Here is a 16384-nt window from a genome sequence, read left to right on the forward strand (position 1 = left end):
TGATGGCTATTTCCTCGGCTCGGAGAGTCTCTGAGTTATCTGCCTTACAATGTGATTCTCCTTATCTGATTTTCCATTCAGATAAAGTAGTTCTGCGTACAAAACCTGGGTTTTTACCTAAGGTAGTTTCTAACAAGAATATCAATCAAGAGATTGTTGTTCCATCATTGTGTCCTAATCCTTCTTCAAAGAAGGAACGCCTTTTACATAATCTGGACGTGGTCTGTGCTTTAAAGTTTTACTTACAAGCTACTAAAGATTTTCGCCAAACATCTACACTGTTTGTTGTTTACTCTGGACAGAGGAGAGGTCAAAAAGCTTCGGCAACCTCTCTTTCTTTTTGGCTTCGGAGCGTAATACGCTTAGCCTATGAGACTGCTGGACAGCAGCCCCCTGAAAGGATTACAGCTCATTCTACTAGAGCTGTGGCTTCCACCTGGGCCTTTAAAAATGAGGCTTCTGTTGAACAGATTTGCAAGACGGCGACTTGGTCTTCGCTTCATACCTTTTCAAAATTTTACAAATTTGATACTTTTGCTTCTTCGGAGGCTATTTTTGGGAGAAAGGTTCTACAGGCAGTGGTTCCTTCCATTTAAGCCTGCCTTGTCCCTCCCTTCATCCGTGTACTTTAGCTTTGGTATTGGTATCCCACAAGTAATGGATGATCCGTGGACTGGATACACCTTACAAGAGAAAACATAATTTATGCTTACCTGATAAATTTATTTCTCTTGTAGTGTATCCAGTCCACGGCCCGCCCTGTCTTTTTAAGGCAGGTCTAAATTTTATTTTAAACTACAGTCACCACTGCACCCTATGGTTTCTCCTTTCTCGGCTTGTTTCGGTCGAATGACTGGATATGGCAGTTAGGGGAGGAGCTATATAGCAGCTCTGCTGTGGGTGATCCTCTTGCAACTTCCTATTGGGAAGGAGAATATCCCACAAGTAATGGATGATCCGTGGACTGGATACACCACAAGAGAAATAAATTTATCAGGTAAGCATAAATTATGTTTTTTTTCAACAATTTTTTTCTCTACATTGACTTCTATGGGGAATGCAAAAATGCGATGGAGTTTGCGCAATCTCTGGTGTTATTTTTTTTCCACTTTTTTTTCCCACTTTTTTTTTTTTCTCCATTGATTTCTATGGGGGAATACATACACGCAAAACTAAAGTTAGTTTTTCGCACTATTCGGGTTAACGCTAGTGCAAAATAAGTTGTTTTGAAACTTTGTAATACGAACGTAACCCATCTTGCGCAAAAAGCTTAACACTAGCGGAGTTTTCATGATCATATGTAATCTAGCCCTTAATTGGTTAATTATAGTTAGTCAAGACGCTGATGAATCGAGTCAACGGAAAGACAGGAAAGTATTCACAACAACTCACATCTCAACTTTACATTTTTATTAAAAAGTTATAAAGAAAACTAAACAGGAAATGATAATGGAATCCTACACAAGAGAAAGGCAGCATGAGAAAGGGAAGTGAACATATAAATGTTGATGAATGAAATAAACAAACCATAAACCTATAAATATTTTGTAAAAATCTACCATCACTTAAAGAGACACTAAACCTAATTTTTTTTCTTTAATGATTTGAGCATGCAATTTTAAGCAACTTTCTAATTTACTCCTATTATACATTTTTCTTTGTTCTCTTGCTATCTTTATTTGAAAATCAGGAATGCAAAGCTTAGGAGCCGGCTCATTTTTGGTTTAGCACCTGGGTAGCGCTAGCTGATTGGTAGCTAAATGTAGCCACCAAAAAGCAAGCGCTATCCAGGGTGCTGAACCTAAAATGGGCCGGCTCCTAAGCTTTACATTCCTGCTTTTCAAATAACGATATCAAGAGAACAAAGAAAGATTTAGAATAGGAGTAAATTAGAAAGTTGCTTAAAATTGCATGCTCTATCTGAAGCATTAAAGAAAAAAATGGTTTTAGTGTCCCTTTAAAGAGATATAAAGGACAAAACTGAAATGTGCTGAGGTGCATTTCAATTTTCAATAGAAGCATGTTTGCAATATATTTCAAAGGCTTCTAGTAAAAGTTATTACTGTTTTTCAGCGGAATACGCACATATGCTATGAGGGCCCATGCACCAGTATTCAAACACTACACCTCAGAGACGGCTAGATTGCGAGTTTTGCGGTAAGAGCGGCTCGGTGCTAACTTGCAAGTTACTTCCACCGCTCACCTCCCTATAGCACTCTTACCGCACTCCAATACCATCGCTGCTTTTAGCTGGTTTTACGTGCTCGTGCGCGATTTCCCCATAGACATCAATGGGGAGAGCCGGCTAAAAAAATGCCTAACACCTGCAATAAAGGAGCGTAAAGCTCCGTAACGCTGCCCCATTGATTCCTATGGGGAAACAAAATTTATGTTTACACCTAACACCCTAACATAAACCCCGAGTCTAAACACCCCTAATCGGAATTCAAGGGACGCCATCTTGGATGACGGCATTTAAAGGAGAATTCATTCTTGAAGAGCCGTGGAAAGAAGAGAATGCTCCGCGCCGGATTTCTTGAAGATGGAGCCGCTCCGCGTTGGAAGGATGAAGATAGAGGATGCCATCTGGATGAAGACTTGTGCCCATCTGGAGTACCACTTCTTGCCGTTTGGATGAAGACTTCTCCTGGCTTCGTTGAGGATGGATGTCCTGTCTTCAAAAACTGTAAGTGGATCTTCGGGGGTTAGTGTTAGGTTTTTTTTAAGGGTTTATTGGGTGGGTTTTATTTTTAGCTTAGGGTTTGGGCAGAAAAAGAGCTAAATGCCCTTTTAAGGGCAATGCCCATACAAATGCCCTTTTCAGGGCAATGGTTAGCTTAGGTTTATTTAGATAGGATTTTATTTGGGGGGTTTGGTTGTGTGGGTGGTGGGTTTTACTGTTGGGGGATTGTTTGTATTTTTTTTACAGGTAAAAGAGCTGATTTCTTTGGGGCAATGCCCCGCAAAAGACCCTTTTAAGGGCCATTGGTAGTTTATTTTAGGCTAGGTTTTTTTTATTTTGGGGGGGCTTTTTTATTTTGATAGGGCTATTAGATTAGGTGTAATTAGTTTAAATATTTGATAAGTTCTTTTTTATTTTGTGTAATTTAGTTGGTTTTTTTTTTTGTAATTTAGTTAATTGTATTTATTTAATTAATGTAATTTATTTAATTGTAGTGTAAGGTTAGGTGTTAGTGTAACTCAGGTTAGGTTTTATTTTACAGGTAAATTTGTATTTATTTTATCTAGGTAGCTAGTAAATAGTTAATAACTATTTAGTAACTAGTCTACCTAGTTAAAATAAATACAAACTTGCCTGTGAAATAAAAATAAAACCTAAGCTAGCTACAATGTAACTATTAGTTATATTGTAGCTAGCTTAGGTTTTATTTTACATGTAAGTATTTATAGTTTTAAATAGAAATTATTTAGGTAGTATTTGTAATTTTTATTTAGATTTATTTTAATTATGTTAAAGTTAGTGAGGGTTAGGGTTAGACTTAGGGTTAGGGGTTAATAACTTTCGTATAGTGGTGGCGATTTTGGGGGCAGCAGATTAGGGGTTAATAGTAATGTAGGTTGTGGCGATGTTAGGGACAGCAGATTAGGGGTTAATAATATTTAACTAGTGTTTATGATGTGGGAGTGCGGCGGTTTAGGGGTTAATATGTTTATTATAGTGGCGGCGATGTCCGGAGCGGCAGATTAGGGGTTAATAATTTTATTTTAGTTTTTGCGATGCGGGAGGGCCTCGGTTTAGGGGTTAATAGGTAGTTTATGGGTGCTAGTGTACTTTTTAGAACTTTAGTTATGAGTTTTATGTTACGGCTTTGTAGCATAAAAGCCATAACTACTGACTTTCAGTTTACGGTATGGATCTTGACGGTATAGGCTGTACCGCTCACTTTTTGGCCGGACAGGCAAACTCGTAATACCGGTGCTGTGGAAGTCTCATTGAAAAAGGACTTTTTGAAAGCTGCGGTAGTTACGTTGCGTTACGGCCAAAAAAAGTATGCAGGACAGATATACCTGCAAGACTCGTAATACCAGCAGTAGTGAAAAAGAGCCATAACACTGCTTTTTCACTCATGCCGCAAAACTCATAATCTAACCGAATGATAGTTCTTTCTTTTCCTCGATAATCAAGCCAAACATACAGTTTAAGGGAGGCATATATTAGCCTCATAGCCGTTTTACGTCCTGTGATGTAGTCGCAAACTAAGTACCTCTTTGCAGTTTATGTGATTACCACCTATATCACTTATTGGCATTCAGATAGGCAAGATGATTTTGTTGCTGTCTCTCTTGTTTGTTCGGCCTCCACACTTGCAGATGTTATATCCTATATATAATCGTGTGTGTGTGTGTGTGTGTGTATGTATATATAAAAATCATTATATATAAATATATATATATGTATGCATGTGTGTGTATATAAAAATCATTATATATAAATATATATATATGTATGTGTGTGTATATAAAAATCATTATATATAAATATATATATATGTATGTGTGTGTATATAAAAATCATTATATATAAATATATATATATGTATGTGTGTGTATATAAAAAAAACATCACATATATATATATATATATATATATATATATATACACATACACAGTGCTTTTTATGTAAAAGATAAGGTGTCGGTACACATTGATTATGGATTGATATATATTTACAATGTTTGATGTATTAAGAAGCCCCCTCTTGTGAAAACTAGAGTATTCACATGATGATTACAAATATTACATGTTATGAGATGGCAGAGGTGGTTGTACTCATAACTATGCGTTCCTCTACAAAAAAGCCCTGTATGTATGTATATATGTGTGTGTGTGTGTGTGTATATATATATATATATATATATATATATATATATATATATATATATATATAAGGTACAAGAACAAATCACTGCAAACACGGTAATCTTGCATCAAAGTTGAAAGGTTTATTTCATCCACTTAGACATGAGCAGACAAACACCTGACATGTTTCGCATGGGTACTCCCACGCTTCATCAGAGTATATATATAATATATATATATATATATATATATATATATATTCATGTCGGGTTAGCGCACTTGAGAATATGCAATTGGGTTTGCGCGTGAGTTGAGGGTTTTCCACTTTTTTTGCTCCTTTAACTTCTATGGGGGAGTACGTTATCACGCACACGATATTGTAAATTTGGCTTTTTATGTGTGTCGGGTTACCAAACGGTTTACTTTCTAGCAGAGTTAGCACTCGAGTAGCAGTGTTCAATAGCTTTTTTTTTTTTTTTTTTTTTTTTAAACGCATAAATCATGTTTTAAACTTTTTATTTCAAGAACAGACATTTAAGTGTCTATGAGTCTGCCCCTTGAGTCAGCACGCATTGATAGCCACAAGAGTGTGTAATCAAAAACAAAATATGACTAGTCATGACATTTTCAACCCCCCATGATACAGACATTCCCATATACAATTTAGAAATATCCAGCATGTCCCCGTACATTTTAGACAGGACATTGTGTTTCTTTTGGAGTAACATATAATCTGTGCCATGAATGATAATGATCATCTGAAATATAAATAGCTCTACAGTTATTCAAGCATCTTACAAAACTTATGAGTTTCCCTCCTCGTCTTGCATTTCATCTCAGTCAATTAAAGTGAACCCTCCTATAGCACCAATGCGAGAAAAACATATAAAACAATAGGGTGAATAGATTCTGCACACTACATAAGTTGGTCAGGCAATCGGTATTTTATAGGTTATTTGGAAAAGGTGTTTTCTCCCTGTGTGGTGTTAATATTCTAGATATGGAATAAATTACCTGAGTATAACATGCTGTACTTTTTATAGGGTAAGAGACTGTTTCCCTGGATCTGAGATTGAGCAGTTTGCACACTTTATTGCTGATGCGCTGAAGAAAACTAAAAGCAGAGAACTAGTTCCGTCACAAGAGGAGATCTCTGCTCTGCTCACACGCAGCAATATGACTACAACTGTATACTGCCATGGAGGGGGATCCTGCCAGATTAGCATCAACTCTCACACCACAGCTGGAGAGGTAGGGAAAAGGGCACATCATCCTGTGATAACCTGAGGAGATCAAGTGTCTATCTCTGGGCCAGTAGAGATAGAAATATATATATATATTTCTATGTATGTATGTATTTATGTGTGTATGTATAGATATATAAAATAGATATGCGAGGGTGTGTGTATGTATGTCTATATAGATAGAGATATAGAAATGTGTATGTATGTATGTATATATATATATATATATGTGTGTATATGTATATGTGTATGTATGTATGTGTATATATATATATATATATATATATATATATAATTTGTGAGGGTGTGTGTGTATGTGTGTGTATGTGTATGTATGTTTTTATGTGTGTATGTATGTATGTATAGATATATAAAATAGATATGCGAGGGTGTGTGTATGTATGTCTATATAGATAGAGATATAGAAATGCGTATGTATGTGTGTATGTATATATATATATATATATATATATGTATATGTGTATGTATATATATATATATATATATGTATATGTGTGTGTGTATATATATATATATAAAATTTGTGAGGGTGTGTGTGTGTATATATATATAGCCAAAAACAAGAAGCACTCCAGAAGTCTTTCAATAGTTTCACCTTTAATCAGTGAACGTTCACTTTATTGCCCGAAAACGTTCACTGATTAAAGGTGAAACTATTAAAAGACTTCTGGAGTGCTTCTTGTTTTTGGCTATGTTTAGGTTTTGACTAGCACCCGAAGCTACTGTCGTTCAGGATCTGGAGTGCACTTTGTTTGTTTTTATATATATATATATATATATATATATATATATATATATATATATATATATATATATATGTGTGTGTGTATATATATATATATTTGTGAGTGTGTGTGTGTGTATATATATATATATATATATATATTTGTGAGGGTGTGTGTGTGTGTTAAACAGACTAGCAAATTGGTGAACATAGAAAAAATCCATTGAAATGAATAATGTTTAACAATCTAACTCTTAAAAGGAAGAGATAATAAACTGGCGGAGCATCACTAATTATCCTTCTCTTATACTTATTGATAGTTTGGCTTTCCTATGTGCTGTTAACTTGCACTCTCATTTCTTGTCCCTGTAGGTGGTGGAAAAACTCATTCGTGGTCTCTCTATGGATGACAGTCGCAACATGTTCGCCCTTTTCGAACACAATAAGCAAACAGACAAAGCAGTGGAGAGCCGTGTGATTGTGGCTGATGTCCTAGCAAAGTTTGAGAGGTTCCACATTCTGCATTGTCCTATAGTTCACTGCCATGCATAGTTTATTAGCTAAATTGTAACTGAGAATTAAAAGGTTTATGCTTCTGATACCGTGCTAAAACACACACACACACACACACACATATATATATGTTATTTCCTATCCTAAAAATACAATATAGTGATGGTTATATACTCTAGAAGTAATCTTTTACAAGTATGCACCTTTGCCAGGTCAATTCTGGAGTTTTGCAATATTTTCTTGCCATATATTATTTGTCATTCTCTTCTTAGCACGTTGAATCAGCCATTTGGCCTCTAACGTTTGTTTTTATTTGCTTTCTTGACTTTTCTCCAGACTTGGTGGTACAGAGGATGAAGATGATGATTCTGCTCAATGGAACCTGTATTTTAAACTCTATTGTTTCCTAGATGTGCAGAGCGTTTCTAGGGATGGTGTTGAGTTTGCTTTCATGTTTGAGCAGGTAATTTATTTTCAACTATCACCTGGCAATACGTCTAGAGACTCTATGATAGTATTGTGTCAATAATAATTTGTTAAACCATATCTGCAAATTAGAAAATGTTTTATTTTGCTTGAATCTATAGTTATAAACTCATTTGTGTATAACTGCTCGTCCGCAATTATAGATTTTTTTTAAGAACATTAAAGACCCTCACATAACATAGTCCCACATTTAGAAATGCTTTATTTTAGAGGTGGTATGGCCACCTTTTTATGGTCTTCCAGTTCATTATTACACTACAGTTTTAAAATCCACAGATATTCTCTACAACAGTCTTTTTTGCCCTCTTTGGTTACACTATTTCCTTTTCTTATGTGCTTATTTGATGTTTCTATAAAATAATTTTTGTTCTGATTATACAAATTTGAGTTTCATTACAACACTATGAAAAGCTTTTGCCTGATGTGATTTGCTGTGACCAATTGTCTTGCACTGGCAAAGTATAACTTTAGAATTCTGATACCTGCAGGATGCATCCAGCCTCTTTGGTGCAGGGAGGACAGTTTTAAAGGTTTTATAAAAGTGCAAAAGAAAATGTTTTGATATGTTGGAGCATTCTATTGTTGACCTATCGCTTGTAAATAACTGTCACCTAGATTACAAGTTTTGCGCTATAGAGGGTGCGAAACGAACGCAACAAAAGTTGCGTTATTTCACCCTCCATAGCGCTGCCATTACAAGTTTTTAAAAAGCTGCCTTGTGCATGCGATATGGTGGCTATGAGCTCCATACCGCACAAAATTCAATGGCTGCTTTGACGTGCTCGTGCATGCTTTCCCCATAGACATCAATGGGGAGAGAGTGTTAGAAAAAAAACTAACACCTGAAGCGCGGAATGAAAAGCTCCGTAACGCAGCCCCCATGATGTCTATGGGGGAAAAAAGTTACGTTTAAATCTAACACACTAAGTCTAAACACCCTTAATCTGCTGCCCCCAACATCGCCGACACCCAAATAAAGTTATTAACCCCTAATTTGCTGCTCCTGACATTGCTGCCACCTAAATAAAGTTATTAACCCCTATTCCCCTGCACCCCATCATCGCCAACACTATAATAAAGATATTAACCCCTATTCTGTCGCTCCCCATCGCTGCCACTAAATAGAGTTATTAACCCCTGAACTTCTGGCCTCCCACATCACCACCACTAAATAAACCTATTAACCCCTAAACCGCCAGCCCCCCTATTCAAATCAGCCAATAGAATTTCAGTAGCACTCATCCTATTGGCTGATTTGAACAGGTTGCCCTTAAAAGGGCATTTAGTTATTTTGCATTGCCCTGAAAAGGGCATTTAGCTCTTTTAAGAAAGCCCAAACCCTAATCTAACAAAGAAAAACATCCCAAAAAAGTTAAAAAACAAACACTAACCCCCGACTGTCCATTTACAGTTTTTGAAGTCCGGACATCCAGGCGGCGAGAAGTCTTCATTCAGACGGCAAGGTCTTCATCCATCCAAACGGCGTCTTCTATCTTCATCCCGGCGACGCAGAGCGGTCCATCCTTCAAGACATCCGGCGCGGACCATCCTCTTCATACGGTCGCCGCCGTGCACTGAATCTTCAACGAAAGGGAGCCTTTTAAAAATGGCGTCCCTTGTATTCCTATTTGCTGATTTGATTTTTGAAATTCTAATCAGCCAATAGGATTTCAGTAGCTCTCATCTTATTGGCTGATTAGAATTTCAAAAATCAAATCAGCAAATAGGAATACAAGGGACGCCATTTTGAAAAGGCTCCCTTTCGTTGAAGATTCAGTGTACGGCAGCGACCGTATGAAGAGGATGGTCCGCGCCGGATGTCTTGAAGGATGGACCCGCTCTGCGTTGCAGGGATGAAGATAGAAGACGCCGTCTGGATGGATGAAGAAATTGCCGCCTGAATGAAGACTTCTCGCCACCTGGATGTCTGGACTTCAAAAACTGTAAGTGGACAGTCGGGGGTTAGTGTTTATTTGTTTGTTTTTTTAACTTTTTTGGGATTTTTTTTTGTTAGATTAGGGTTTGGGCTTTCTTAAAAGAGCTAAATGCCCTTTTCAGGGCAATGCAAAAGAGCTAAATGCCCTTTTAAGGGCAATGCCTATTCAAATGCCCTTTTCAGGGCAATGGGTAGCTTAGGTTTTTGTTAGTTAGGTTTTTTATTTGGGGGGGTTGGTTGGGTGGTTGGTTTTACTGTTGGGGGGTCTTTGTATTTTTTTTTTTTTACAGGGAAAAGAGCTGATTTCTTTAGGGCTATTGGTAGTTTATTGTAGGCTAGGATTTTTTATTTTATTTTGGGGGGCTTTATTATTTTTATAGGGCTATTAGATTAGGTGTAATTGTTTTTATTTTGGATAATTTTGTTTGTTATTTTTTTGTAATTTAGTGTTTAGAATTTTAGAATTATTTTTTTTTAGTAGTGTTAGGTTTTTTTAATGTGTAAATTAGTTTATTTAATTGATAGTTATTTTAGTTTTAGTCTAATAGTTTAGTATAATAGTTGTTAGGTTAATTGTTAGTTAAACTTTAGTTTCACAGGTAAGTTAGTTTTTATTTATTTTAAGATAGGAATATTGTAATTTTAATTTAAAGTTAGGGGGTTGTTAGGTTTAGGGCTTAATAGTTTAATTTATTTTTTTGCGATGTGGGGGGATGGCGGTTTAGGGGTTACTAGGTTTATTTAGTGGCGGTGATGTGGGAGGCCAGAGGTTTAGGGGTTAATAACTTTATTATAGTGGTGGCGATGTCGGAGAGCGGCGGAATAGGGGTTAATAACTTAATTATAGTGTTTGTGATGCGGGAGGGCCTCGGTTTAGGGGTTAATAGGTAGTTTATGGGTGTCAGTGTACTTTCTAACAGTTTAGTTATGAGTTTTGTGTAACGGTTTTATTGCACAAAACTGATAACTACTGGTCTCAGATAGCGGAATGGATTGTGTCGGTATAGGCTGGAACGCAAGGATTTTAGCCTCACCACACAACCTGTAATACCGGCCATATGGAATTTCCATGCATAAAGTAATTTTTTTGAGTGCAGGATTGACGTTGCGTTACCGGCTAAAATGCTTGCGGTACAGCTATACCGACAAGACTCGTAATGGCTGCGTTACGGTTTTTACACTGAAATGGCCATTTTTTTCAGCGTTAAAAATGGAATGCAAAACTCATAATCTAGATGTTTGTGTTTACACCCTGCAAGCTGAAAACATCTGGCGAGCCAGTGACAAGTAGTAAAATAGCAGCTAGCTCCCAGTAGTGTAGAATATGTACTTATTCTTTTCATAAAAGGATAGCAAGATAAAGTCAATTTGAAAATAAAGTGAATTTAAAAGTGTCTTAAAATTGCATGCTATTTCTGAATTATGCAAGTTTAATTTTGACTTACCTATCCCTTTAATTGCAGTAAAGGGGGGCACGCAGATTGAAAGTACATTGAATTTTTTAAAGAGACGGTTAAACATTGCTTTGAACTCTCCCTTTGTATCATTTACAGGCTCATGAAACTCTCACAAGTGGTCACTTTCCAGCACCAGAAGAGACATTACAGCACTTGGCTGCTTTGCGGCTACAGTATTTGCATGGAGACTTCTCTAAAGTCTTATGGTCTTTAGAGATGGTGTATCCTGTACAGAGGTTGAAAACAAAAATCCTTCAGGCCACTAAAAGCAGCAGTACATCTGGACAAACGCTCGAGAGGAGGCGCACTAGCTTTCTGGAGGGTACCCTAAAAAGGGGCTTTAAGGTGGGGTCAATGAAAAAACAGAAAATGGAGGAAGAGCAGATGCTGGAGATGTGGGTGAAAGAGGAACTCTCTGCTGCACGCACCAGCATCGCTGAGAAATGGAGCCGACTGCAGGGGATGTCCCAGCACCAAGCAATGGTCACGTACATGGCTGTTGTCAGTGAGTGGCCTGGATACGGATCTACACTCTTTGATGTGGAGGTAAGAACTTCCTATTCATTACTACCATCGCTTGGTAACACAAGCACCTGCTCTAGTCTGAACTGGACCTTAAAAGAGTAGAATTAAGTTTCTAAGTTTAATACAGTAAAGTAATCACTATATGCAGAGGGAGTTTGTTAGGAACATTTTGTGTCCAGTACCTACATTGTACTGAATTCTTACAACAGAAACATATTATTATTATTGTTTATTTGTATAGTGCCACAAAATTCTGTTGCGCTGGATATTGTTCCTTTATATGCCTGCATGCGTTTTTTGATCTTACCATTTGCTGTTTAGGACACACAACTTGCTACTGCATAACATTATGATCCGTCGTCCTTGTGTGCTATACAAGCTAGGTGCACTACACTGTGCTATATACCTCTTTTTAAGTTGTGTTGGAAGGTTTGGGTATAAGGGATAGAGAGTACTAAACTGAATCTTTTGTCTTTGATATATTTGATATTGTAGTATAAAGAAGGAGGTTTCCCCAATGACTTATGGCTTGGAGTAAGCGCAGAGAATGTTTCTGTGTACAAAAGAGGAGATCCGAAGCCACTGGAAACATTTCAGTATGAGCACATTATTTTCTTTGGAGCGCCTCAACCCAACACATTCAAAATCACAGTAGATGATCGGGAAATGTTCTTCGAAACAACTGAGGTAAGTCTTAAGGCTTTTTAATATTTGATACAGCATTAAGCTTTACTCTACAATGTGCTTTAGAAATAGATCAAATTATATCTGTATTGTGTAAAATGGCTTTTGGCAACTGGAACAGGTAGAAACACCCCAAAGTCTTTTTACCCGCTTTCTATCTATAATAAGAATATTATTATTATGCCTTTGGAGAAGATAGGCTAAGCTTCTGCAAGGCATCCACATGGTATTTGTGTACTTTTGCTAAGTAGCATCAGTTGAATCTGTATGAATTTGCACAAGCAGCATTTGGGGAACAAAAAAAGGTTTTACCGACCGACCTAGGCAGAGGTTTTACTCCCAGCTTTTTTTCATATGGTCCAGTTTTGGTACTGACCGATCAGTACGAATTTAGTTCTACTAGAGTACAAAAACAATAGGTTTTTGATCATGTAGGACCATATAAAGACCCACACTGCTGGCCACAAGCATTTGCTTTGTACCCGTGTTTCATAAAATTGTTTCTGGGTCAGTTCTTCCCTGGCTGTGAATTAAACAACTCAAGCAGAAAAGAGAAAGGTATATGTACTGGTAAGAACCTATCCACTTAGACTTCTGCTATGCATTTCTTCCTAATTCAGTAATCAGTGCCATACACCCACCAATGCTGGTTCTTCTTTTGCGTATTACGTTTTTTTAGTTTAGCAAGTGTTTTATTGTATTTTTTGTTTAAATATGTTTTTCCAGTACAGCATGTGTAACACTACAACTTTGTCTTCTTTTGTGGTCCAGGTGGGAGAAATCACAAAGATCATGAGGGCATACATTAACATGATTGTAAAGAAGCGCTGCAGTGTTAAGTCCGTTGTCAGTCAAGACAGTCACTTCAGTACCATGACCAGGTGACCAGGAACTATCTGTAAGAAAACATTGGAGCTGCATCCTGCTTTTTCATCACCCAACGAACAAAATGTTTTTAAATGACTGTTGCCTGGATCTCATACACCGTGACCGAACAGAAGGAAACATTAAAAAATGTTTACATCACAAAATTAGAATTAATTTATCCATACAACAGTTTTGGATCCATACTATAAAACAGGGTTGTTGTTTTTGTTTTTCTCCAAACCAGGAAGATAAATTGTTGAGGAACAAATCCTATTTTTTATTTACAGCCTCTGGAAACTGTTTTTTTGTAGCTATACATGTGTAAACCACACGGAAAAATAAAATATTGCTGCTGCGCATTTAGGCAACATGCGAAGGAAATACAGCAGACTTTATGGTGCAGAGACACAAGCTGTGCAGCACATAGGCTGCTTTAAAAGGTACTTTTTAGTAGCACTATGGAACAGCCATGGCACGTATTTATTTCATGGGCACGTGGCTTTTATTCTTGGTGTCTTCCTGCTGAAGTGGTTACATTATTTAACTAAGACTTTGGTCTCTAATCTTATTACTTCGTCTCAGGGCTTTTAAAGTTTGCCGGAAATCCATTTCACGACTACTTTTGCATGATAAATATTTATTGGAGACATTGTGTGTCTAAGGCCTCTGTATCCCTGTCTCAGCTGTATTATGTTGATCATGGTATTCTGAAGTCTCACTTTGTTTTTTTTTTCTAGCTGAATTTACCAGATAATTGTATTCTGTTCCATTTGCACTCTTTAAGTAGCCTGTCCAATGCAAATTGTCACCTTCATTCTGTTTGTTTTATGTATTAAGCAAAAGTATTATCATTTCAGTTATGCATACAGTTATATATACCACTAATTATGTTTTTGTATCTCTTGTATAAAGCACACAGAGCTGTCACTTTCTAATTTAGGTTAAAACACAGAAGTCCCTCCATGACACTGCAGTTCTGCATTCTTATACTAATCCTTCATATGGAAACTTTTTGACACAATCTGATATTCTAGAACAAGACGTTTAATGCAAATGGGGCGTGTACAACAAGTTTAATATATTTTCATCTAAAATGCTAAATAGACATTTCTCTCATAAGTCTTATAGTCACAGTCCATTATAGGCCCTTCACAGTGCTACCTGTATTTGTCATTGGCTAATCATTTTTGGAAGTTATTATTTTTTTTTGTATTCAAACTATAATGCCTACATTGGGTAGCATTATATTTTTTCCTTCAATTCTACAAAGCCCTTAAAGGGATAGAAAGGTCAAAACTAAAATGTGCACTGGTTCATTTAAATATAAAATAGAAGCATTTTTTAATATACTTCCATTAGCAATAATGCTTCTAGTAAAAAATGCTACTGTTTTTCTGGGCATATGCACATATCCTGTGAGGTCCCGTGCACCAGTATGCAAACACCTCGCCTTTTCAGAGATTCAATGGTGACTTGTATGACACACATTATGTCTTCACAGAAGCAATACACACTATATTCAGCTCTCTGAGCTTGAATACTGGTTCACAGGCCCTCACAGGATAAGTGTTTATGCCGCAGAAAAACTAATAACTTTAAATAGAAGTATATTGCAAAAATGCTTTGATTTCAAATTTAAATACATTTATGAACATTTTAATTTTGGCATATTAGTATGGGTGTTACAATATTGTTATGCTGTAACACAAACTTGTGCTTTGCTGGAGGAGTTTGTAGCTACAATGTTCTATATTAGAAATTTTCCCAGCATTCTGAATGGGGTTGAATTGCATTGATCACTCTTAAGACAATCGATGTATTTACAATGATCTCCATCATGGAAATCACCACTCTCTTCCTGAGAGTATTACATTATTCTCACCAGCAACCTCTGCTACTGTACACGTATATGCCTCTAGGCAAGCATATGCATTAATGCCTGCCTGTAGCCTTAATGCCCCTTCATCATAGCAGCCATACCCATCATAGAAGTCCTGTGCATAGTGTTAGATCCTTGTCTACCTCTGTAGCCCTTATTCATGCTTATACTGTGCTCCTGGGCTGCTGCAGGCAGTGGGCTCTCAGGACTGAATGTATTATTGCTTTTATTTTAATTTTATGCTAGTTGTTGGTATTGACTGTTACTGTATTTACAGTATATTGCTAATAAATTATTGAATTACAACATTCAAAGTATCATGTCATCATCTCATCTTAGTTGACCTTGTAACAATGTTACAATCTGGAATTCTGTTGATGTTCATCACAGCATCGCTGTATAAAAGAAACACATTTTATTTTAGTATAGTTGGCTGAGCTTGCATCTATACCCTGTAAATAAATGAGAAAAATATATAATGATAGGTAGATTTTTTATTTAATTTGCTTCTAAAGAAAATGTATGCAATATACTAATTTATTATTAATTTATTGAACTTTTTTGTTAAATGTAAGTATTTTTCTCCTCGGTGTATAATGGCTCTCAAGCTTTGGAAAAATTGTGCTCAAATGTGCCATTTTAGTAGAATTTGAAATGCACAGAATTGCATTTAAAATCTGATGAGAATAATTTTGAAATGCTGCCGGTATAACTTGTTACCGCTTAGCTTAAAGGGACAGTATACACTCATTTTCATATAACTGCATGTAATAGACATTACTATAAAGAATAAGATGCACAGATACTGATATAAAAATCCAGTATAAAACTGTTTAAAAACTTACTTAGAAGCTCTCAGTTTAGTTCTGTTGAAAAGGCATCTGGAAAGCCCACTGCAAGTGGCAAATAAGACACTCCCCCCTCCCCCTTCTTTTGCATATGAAAAGACCCTTTACACAAACAGGAGCAAGCTGGAGAAGGTAGCTGACGGTATTCTCATAAAACTTTGGGGCTTGGTTAGGAGTCTGAAAATGAGAGCAATATTATTTATAAATAAGCAAAACTATAATTTTTTTTAAAATAAAAACTTTATGGGCTATATAAATAGATCATCTACAAAACATTTATGCAAAGAAAAAATGAGTGTATAATGTCCCTTTAAAGGGAACCATGTACTGCAATTTTTTTCTCTCCAATGATCTAGTGTTTCCAATGATCTATTTTGT

General features: G+C 36.4%; 1 protein-coding gene across 1 annotated transcript in view; it reads left to right on the plus strand.

Moving 5' to 3' along the window:
* Window positions 1–15466, plus strand: part of LOC128645318 (unconventional myosin-X-like) — a 251366-nt gene extending 235900 nt beyond the window's left edge. Inside the window, 6 exon segments of the mRNA XM_053698222.1 lie at window positions 5866–6073; window positions 7184–7320; window positions 7661–7787; window positions 11300–11749; window positions 12224–12415; window positions 13184–15466. Coding sequence (XP_053554197.1) covers window positions 5866–6073; window positions 7184–7320; window positions 7661–7787; window positions 11300–11749; window positions 12224–12415; window positions 13184–13297 — 1228 coding nt within the window. The 3' untranslated portion in view covers window positions 13298–15466.
* The last annotated feature ends 918 nt before the right edge of the window (window positions 15467–16384 follow it).

The sequence above is a fragment of the Bombina bombina genome, chromosome 1 (assembly GCF_027579735.1).
Source record: "Bombina bombina isolate aBomBom1 chromosome 1, aBomBom1.pri, whole genome shotgun sequence".
In the NCBI taxonomy this organism is placed as follows: Eukaryota; Metazoa; Chordata; class Amphibia; order Anura; family Bombinatoridae; genus Bombina; species Bombina bombina.